Genomic DNA, 9,190 nt, shown 5'->3' with positions numbered 1-9,190 from the left:
TTATGTAAAACATAATTCATATATCCTTTATGAAAAAGAGGTGAGTGAGCAAATAAAAAGAATCACACATGATGGGAGCCATAGGACTCAGAAGAAGCAGCAGTGATCACTGACATGGTTACAACTAAGGGAAGACATGGGGATGGGCACGCACACAGAGGAATGGCACAGAAGTACCTAACCAAACCATGAGGTGGTTGAACTCATTTTTGAGTAAAACTGAGACCTATTTTGGCTACCATGCAGAAAAATAATTGTCTATTTTTTTAGTGTAACACACTTTCAGAGTTTTCTCTGTGAACAAATGCATTATGCAAAAGTATTTGTACAAAAATGGGCTGATACTGTATATATGATTCTGAAAATGGTTTGATCTTTATTATTTTACAGTGTACCATGAACATCTCTTCCATGCACATGGGTGAAAATCTCCTACTGAAAGACAGAGAACACGGTAGTTGGATGAAAATGTTGCTGGTAACTGAGAGTGACACCTAAAGAAAAGTATCAGTTTAAGGTTAAAGCACATAGCCTGGCAAACGCCTGCCAGGGAAAGCAGGGTCAGCGATATTCTCATCAGTGAAAACAACATTGAAGGGCAAAGACATTAAAGATATGGGACATCATGTAGGCCCCTTTGGCCTCTACCTCCACCCCTCATTCCTCTGACACCTCGTTGCCCCCTTGGGGCAAAGGGTTCCTGTATATCTCTTTGCATCCAGTGAAAACCACCCATTTTCTGCTTTTGTCTTAGCTCTTCCTGAGCCCTCCACACATCTCCACATTCTCTCATCATCTCCTCACTTCCCAAGTGCCTTTCCTGTAAGTCCTCCTGATAGTCCTTGGGGTAATCATCTGTCCCCCTGTCCGTTTTTCTTTTTGCTTTCCTAGGCACATAATCTTCAGCTGGGCGCTTTTCAGCAGCCCGTGACTCACTCTCAGGTGTTGCCAGGGATTCTGGCTTGCCCTCATTGTGTGGTTTTCCCTCGTTTTCAGACTTGCCCTGCTTTTCTTGCTTTCCCTCATCTTCTGGTTGTCCCTTGTCATCTGGCTGTCCCTCATTCTGGAATTTTCCCTCATGCTCAGGCTTCCCCTCCACTTCCAGCCTCTCTTCCTCATCTGATTTTCCTTCATCTTCTGTATTTATTCCATCTTCTGGCTTTCCCTCAATTTCGAGCTTTCCTTCATTTTCATTGTAGAGTTTTTCCATGTTGAGATTTCCCCTTCTTTTCCTATATTGGGGGGGTGGGGTGAGAGGAGGAAGAGAAGATAAAGAAGACAAGGGAGACTGAGGGCTTGGAGGTAGAATGGAGGTACTGATTGTATTGGCATCTTTCCCCCTTGTCTGGGTTCCCTTGACCTGGCCCAACCCTCCAAGTGTGCCTTCTCCCCAACCATTGCCCCCACAATTCACCCCACACTTGAGAGCCAACCATTTCCTTGGCAGGCCCTACTGCCTTCTGTACCATCCTTCAGCGTGGCGGGGTGGGTGCAAGATATGTGGTTGGGGGTTGGGCACTGGGGCTCTCAAATTCTGCCCAATCTGTGCCCTCTACACCCTCCCTCCTCCGTTCCTGTCCAGTGCCCCTCCCCCCTTTCAGTCACCTGCAGAGATTCTGGACAGGTTCTTCCTCTTTTTCTAGTCTTGCAGTGTGCTGGGGACAGACACACAGACCTGGAGATGGACAGGAGACAAGGGCGGTGCCTGTGCTCTCAGCCCACTGAAGTTTCTTTCCTGAATCTGGGCCCTCCTCATGCAACATTTCCCTCCCCTACCTCCCCTGCATCCCAGCCGCCATTACTTTCCAGGCCTCAGGCTCCAGACCAGGATGGTTTCCAAACTGTTTGGGTCTTGGTTACCCCCCTCCCCTGCAGACAAGCCGCCCACCGCACGCCTTTTCCGCGGAGGTCAATATTTCCTCTTAGGTGCAGAGTGTGAGAGCAGAGGGGGTTATTTCTAGAATATGTCTGTCTACATTTCACTGTCGCACTGCGGGGGCTCCCACCCCCCATTTCAGGTCCAAAAATGGATGGAGGGCTCAGAGAAGGGGCGTCGGGGAGGCGGCGGGGCCTGCTTCGAGGTGCTCCCTCCCCACCTGCCCGCGGCCGCGCCACATTCCCCTCCTCCCCAACCTCCCGGGCCCCTCCCCACCCCGCGCTGCTCCCAGATCCTACTCCCATCCACCTCCACCCCTGCCCGGGCCGCCGGCAGCACCCACCTTTACACCGACCTGCGGGCCCGGCGCAGGCCTGCGCCTCTTTGGGCTCGCTGAAGCCCGCTGGCTCCTCGCCCGCCGCCCGGACAGCTCAAGGAGCTGGTTCCGCGCGGGCGACGGGAGCGGACAGCGCAGGGACCGGACAGCAGGGCGGGTGAGCAGGCGGCGCGGGGGCTGCTGCCCACGCCGGCGCCCAGGCGGTCACGTGAGCGCCGCGTCACCCAAGCTCGGTCCCCCACCCCGCCCCCTCATCCCCATCCCCTAGGGACTGGGCAGCCATAGAAAGTGGAGAGCAGTGTGGCAAAGGGGGGTCACCGAGAGAGCAGTCCAGAGGCTCCTCTACCGCAGGTGCTTTACCTGGCGCGCATCTCAGGTCCTCTCAAAGCATCCCTCTGAGATGTACGTCATTGCCAGGTGTGACAGCTGATCGCAGGGAGGGTACCCGACTTTGCCGAGAGCGCTCAGCAACTGAATCCTACAAGCTGCTTTCAAGACCGGGCTCTGCCTGACTCCAGAGTCCTGGTGGTAGTGTCCGCCAGGAAGCGGAGCTGCCTGCCACCTTGAGTAGCTGTGTTCCTAGGCCTCCTCTCTCCTCAGTCCACATGTTCTCTCTCCCTGCGTGATTTCTGTTCATTTCCCTCTAAGTGCAGATGATTCTCAAATCTCTATCCCCAGGCAATTTGCTACCCTGAGCCCCAGACCCTCTTTGCCAACTGTCTCTTGGCTACCACTGCTTGAATGTCTCTGAGGAAACTCAAAATCTGTATACCCCAAACTGCTTTCACCAACTTCCTTCTCACCTTCTCCCTTCACTTCTCTTCACACTTGAAACTTGCACTCCAGTATTTCACCTGTTCTTATTCAGAGAGAGTGTCAGACAGCTACATAGAAAAAAAAAAAAAAGAAGAAGAAGAAGCATTCATCATTTTTAAAATGGACCACGGACGCATAGACTCATCATAACCTTTGGTTCAGAACACTCTTTTCAGTAACCTATGCTTGTCCCTTTCTGTCTTTCATATTTGTGAAACCTCTTCTCAACTAGAGAACTAGAAATTTGCCAGTGTTGTAGCTTCTACTGTGTAGTCTCTCTCTCTCTCTCTCACACACACACACATACTCACACAAACACACAGAGTATATGTGTGCATGAGTGTTTTCATGTGTAAATATGGGAAACCTCCATTTCTATTTTTATTTGCAAAATACCACATCGTATTTACACAGTTATGAATTATGTATGTGACACAACTAATTCTAATTATGTTTTCACTGCATGTTTCTTAATTTAGGAAAACATTCATCTTTCTACAATATTTTGCTCAACCAAAATGTATGTTCCTGTTATCACCATATAAGCAAAAAAAAAATATTCTCAATGTTGAATTTTTTAACTGAATTCACAGTGCCATTCATAACAAGGCTGGATGTTTCCCTTTCATGAATATGAACTTCAAAAAATATTTTTTATTATTATTCCATAAATTTGATTAAAGTAATGTGAGATCACTATTGGTACTAACTGATTTTCTGCTTTAATCATCTGATGATGCTGATTTTAAACTATTAATAATTTTTTGCTGAATGTTTTTGTTAATAAAGCCAATATATAATCAGCTGTTATTCCTATTTTTTAAACATGCACACAAAAACTTAGAATTCAAGGTTTCTTTAACTAAACTTGAAGAAAAATAATTTGATCTAAATTAGAAGTTGTGTTCATAGAATGAGAAGTCAACAAATCTGCATTTTACTTTTGCTACAGAAGGAAGCAATGTGACAGCTGAAGTATGATGCCAAGCTGTTGGCCTTGAAGATGGAGGAAGGAGCTATGATCCAAAAAATGCAATTATAGAAGATGGAAAAAGGAAGAAAAAATGGATTCTCCCCTAGAGACTCCAGAAGTGAGTCTCTCTTAGAGGAGAACTCCAACAACTTTGAGTTCAGCCTGGTAAAACTGATTTTGGACTTAGGAATTCCACAGCTGGAAAAGAATAAATGTGTATTGTTTTAAGCCTTCAAGTTTATGTTTATTACAATAGCACTGGGAAGCTAATTCAAGTAAACATGGTCTGCTAAACCCATTATGGCTTATTTTAATGTGAATGCCTATAATAGTAATACATTATTTCAAAATGAAGATATTGGACAATTGTTAAACTACATGGGATGCGAACTCAACAGATAACCCTTCTGTCAAGGGAAAACCAGGAAGTATTTTTATCCTAGAGGTAGTTCATGTAAAGCCGCCTGCCCAGTGGCTGGCACATAGCAAAGGTTCAGCTGGATAAGTTTTCTTAGTTCACTAGACAAGAAAAACTATACCTTCATATCTGTATCTATATCTGTATCTATCTATGTCTATGTATATATCTATATATACCTTCATACATATATATGAAATCTATATAAATTGACTATATAGTCTATACACATGTAGATTATGTAGTTGTAAGAAACAATAGAAAGAGTTATATTATGCCCTTTACCCGTTTACCCTCAATGGTAATTTGTGTAACTACAGTACAGTATTACAAATAGAAAAATAACATTGATATATCCCACTGGTATTACTCATATTTCACCATTTTACATGTACCTAACTGTATGTGAGCATTTTATCATATGTGCTTTCCCAGATGTGATCTCATTGACCCCTACATCTATCTCAGAAGTGTTATCTGAAAAAATGGCCAGCACAGAGGAAATGACTTACAGAAGCTCCTGTGGTATGCCTGGCTTCCAATGTTCTATTACAATGTTCTTTTGCAAAGCCTCTTCTTTCTGGGCCACATTGCATGTATTACTCTTGAGAAAATAACATATCATTAAAAGGTGATATGAAGAACATATGAAATAAAATTAAAAGGGTGATGATTTTTTTTTCAAACTCTCATAATTGATCCAGTGATTCTTTTCCTTTGTCCTGAGGTATCAGAGAAATCACTCTAGTACATAGAAATGACACTGGAGTTAATACATAAAGGGAGCTTGTACATACATTCTCATTCCATTTAACATTTTCACATGATTGTTATGTAATCATGCTATTTAGATTATGTCAAAGCAATCTCCTTTAAAGGAAGGATGAGTGTGAGAAAGGAGGGAAACTAACATCTGTGAAGTATCAAATGTACCATATGCTGTATATGACACTTGAATTATTTTGCTTTTTTGCCCTTTACAATAATTTCCTGATAGAGATATAATTATTCCCATTACGAAAATGAGAAAATGAAAACTCAGAAACATATAATTTAAAAAAATCTTACCATTAGTACAGAGATGACAGAAAAACCATTCCTGAGCTAGTAGTCTCCTCAAATAACACATTGCATCCTTTTTACTCTATGGTCATGCAGCACTTAGGGATAAATGTTTTTTGACCTGTATATGTTTCCCTTGACAATCCATGCATGTTTGGATGGGTACTAATACCTTTATTTCTCTAAATGAACATTTATAGTAAATATAAGCATCTACATCTCAAAAGAAAGATCTGGGATATTATGTTTGGCTGGAGTGTGGCAAGTAATAAACACCCAATAAATATCTGCTGAAATAATAAATCTATGTATGAGTATTATCTTCAATGCCTTAAGAGACCCTATAGCAAAATAGCAAAATAAACAAAATTTGTAATCAGTGCACAAAGAAATGCGAGTGGTCAATAATTACAAGAAAAGTTCTCACTAATAGGTTAAGGAATTCAAGTAAAAGCATTGAAATAACACTTTATCCTCTATTACCTGACAAAAACTAAGTATAGAAAGAATGCAATAAAATGAATGAAAAACTCATGGAAGAAAAAAATTTAAACTGGCTCTGCGTATATGTGTGGAGAGAGAGACTCAATTTCAATACAAATCACAGAAATGAAAACACACTTATCAGTTAGAAATGAATATTTAAATTCATTAACTATCCTGATTCATTAAATATTCTGATGACACCAGGTATAGAGGTGGGGTGAAGAAATAAGAATTCTCGCACACTTTTTGAAAGAGTTTAACTTGCTGAAATCAAGTTTCAAGGAATATATATGTAAGCATGTAATGTAGGGGAATTTTCTCATATGTACAAAAGTAAGCTGGTAAGAATATTCACTGCAGTATTGCTTGAAATATAAAACAAAAAGTAATAACACAAGAAGCAGTCCAAAAATCCTTCCTATCTATAATCTATCAAGAGAATATATATATTCCTTGCCCTCCTAATACTGGATGGCCCAGGCTTTAATTTAATTCTTGGATCTCATCACTTTCCTGTTTTCTATTTCTTGATAAATAATTTCAATTAGTTCATGAAATTATACAATTATGATTCTCCAAATACTGACCTCACTCGTGAAATCCAGGATTACATTATTTGAACTGCTCTGCAATTGACTCTTTTCCCTTTAAAACATGTTTTAGAGAACTTTCTGTTAGCTAACATGCTTCATAGTTTATATAAATTATACTTATCTTATTGTATTAAATTTATTTAAATATTTTACGTTATAAAAATTTAAATTGTTTCCAATTTTCTTTTCCTCTACAGTACAGAGTTATGCTACATTGCCTACCCTCCCTTTGTAATTAGGTGAAGTCCATGTGTAGCGAGCAATATTGGTGCCTCCTATTGCATCTCCTTGGCATGCATCCACAGCTGTCATATGCAGTTCTCTGTGATCTCGCATTGATAGCATCAGTGTCCTACTTCAAACAGGCCACCTATATTCACTTTTTTGCTTCACATTCTTCTCATTAGCTTCAAGTAGTCCTCTTAACCCCCATATAAACCCATCCCTGAATTGCATGGGAGTTAGTGCACTCAGGAACAACTCTTAAAAACAGAACATGGGGGCGCCTGGGTGGCTCAGTCGGTTAAGCTTCTGACTTCAGCTCAGGTCATGATCTCAGTTTATGGGTTCGAGCTCCGCGTCGGGCTCTGTGCTGACAGCTAGCTCAGAGCCTAGAGCCTGTTTCAGATTCTGTATCTCCCTCTCCCTCTGACCCTCCCCTGCTCATGCTGTCTCTCTCTCAGAAATAAATAAAATATTTAAAAAAAAAAAAAAAACAGAACATGGTTCTTTTGAATAAACACGAGTACACCTCCCAGCCTTTGGGCAGACAATTCTGAGAGTCATTTTGTATGCTTCTAAGAGGTCCCAGCTAGCTCTAATCCCCATTGCCTACCTATAGCTTTAATATTAATGATGGCCGAATATATTGGCTTTGCATCTTTCTTGATTCCATTCTGGCTCCTACCTCACTATTGCTTTCTGAGGTCACCTTCCAAATAAACAATCAGCACCTAAGTTCTGCTTTTGGGGGAATTCAAATTAAAACACAGAGTAATGGTGTTATATCCAATGGAATGTTGACAAAAGTCATGTTTGTCACTTCTACACCTGACCACTAAAAGCCTTCCAAGTGATACTCCATTCCCTCACTCTGCCAACAGAAAAACTGATCATAGGTCCCTGAGGCTCAAGTGAATATCAGGGCCACAAGTTGTAAGGTCTTGGTTCCCTATATCTCCAATTACAGGAAAGGTATCCATGACAACCACCTGACAAATAATACCAGTGTTTGATTATATTATGAGAGAAGAATAAACTGCTATTACATTAAGCCAAAGAAAAATTAAAATTGTGTGCTATGCTATTAACCTATCCTGACAAATGCAATTAGGTATCATCTTTTTCTCTTGGTGGAAGATTCAGAAGTTAAAACCCATTTCTCTTTTTCTTTTTCTTTCTTTCTTTCTTTCTTTCTTTCTTTCTTTTTTTTTGTAATGAGAAGACAACCATACAGACAAAGAGCAAATATGTCTCTGATTTTTCTTGAATTCAGAGATTTGGAGACAGAAATTGTCTACTTTCTTGGGTGATTCAGAAGCTCAGAAGAGCTGCTCAACATCATGGCTATGAGCAGACAGACCCTAATCCAGTTCCCCATGTTGGGAAGACAGACTGGTCTTTGACTCACCTGGTGAGCTCAGTGAGAGAGGGCACCAGGAAAGCAACTTGTGGTATTTGTTCAACTGCTGCTCCTGGACTTCCCAGTATGTTCACATATTTATAGGAAAATCCTGGACCCGTCACACAGTCACCAGTGGATCCCTCAGATCATGCATTATCCAGCCACGTCACACCAGGATTTCAGCTGTCTGCTGCCTTCCTGAGAGGCAAAAAGTGAAGAATTACTATAATTTATTTGATATACAAATACACATTGTATTTACTAACTAACTGACTAACTAACTAGAGTGGAAGTAAGATGGGCATGAATGTATGGGAAAATTCAAGGATTAAATCTGAGAATAGAGGACTCTTTCACATTAACTTTTAAACTTGTTCAACTTTCTTTTATAAAAATGTTTGTATTTATTTATTTTTTAATGTTTTTTAAATTTGTTTCTGAGAGATAGAGACAGCGTGAGCATAGGAGGGTCAGAGAGAGAGGGAGATACAGAATCTGAAGCAGGCTCCAGCCTCTGAGCTAGCTGTCAGCACATAGCCTGACGCGGGGCTCGAACCCACGAACCGTGAGATCATGACCTGAGCTAAAGTCGGATGCTTAACCGACTGAGCCACCCAGGCGCCCCTGTTTGTATTTATTTCTGAGAGAGAGAGAGAGAGAGAGAACATGATCAGGGGAGGGTCAGAGAGAGACGAAGGTACAGAATCTGAAGCAGGCTCCAGCTTCTGAGCTAGCTGTCAGCACAGCCCGACGCGGAGCTCAAACCCATGAACCGTGAGATCATGACCTGAGCTAAAGTCGGACGCCTAACAAACTGAACCACCCAGGCACCCCTTAAACTTGTTCAACTTTCAAGGCATTGAAGATTTTTTTTAACCCTCTTTGGACTCCTCATCCCCATTCAGCCACAGACTCTCTATCTTTCTCTCAATGTCTATCTCTCATTATCTCTGTTTTTATCTATTTCTCTCTTCAAAGTTTCTGAAAACATTTTCTGTATTTCCT

At 41.6% G+C, this 9,190-nt stretch overlaps 1 protein-coding gene across 1 annotated transcript; it reads right to left on the bottom strand.

Moving 5' to 3' along the window:
* Window positions 1–353: 353 nt before the first annotated feature.
* Window positions 354–2,370, bottom strand: LOC120225918 (transcription elongation factor A protein-like 3). The gene is made up of 3 exons (XM_039224096.1): window positions 2,220–2,370; window positions 1,606–1,675; window positions 354–1,232 (listed from the first exon to the last, which is right to left on the bottom strand). The coding sequence occupies exon 3, from the start codon at window positions 1,208–1,210 to the stop codon at window positions 608–610; it is 603 nt and encodes a 200-aa protein (XP_039080027.1). The 5' UTR covers window positions 1,211–1,232; window positions 1,606–1,675; window positions 2,220–2,370; the 3' UTR covers window positions 354–607.
* Between the last annotated feature and the right edge of the window lie 6,820 nt (window positions 2,371–9,190).

This window comes from Hyaena hyaena, unplaced genomic scaffold, assembly GCF_003009895.1.
Source record: "Hyaena hyaena isolate Hyena2069 unplaced genomic scaffold, ASM300989v1 scaffold_1547, whole genome shotgun sequence".
Taxonomy (NCBI): Eukaryota; Metazoa; Chordata; class Mammalia; order Carnivora; family Hyaenidae; genus Hyaena; species Hyaena hyaena.
This window is presented reverse-complemented; position numbering and strand designations above follow the sequence as displayed.

What these genes read in the sequence shown, in the direction of transcription:
- LOC120225918 (XM_039224096.1), bottom strand. Translation starts at nt 1,210, where the DNA reads ATGGAAAAACTCTACAATGAAAATGAAGGAAAGCTCGAAATTGAGGGA.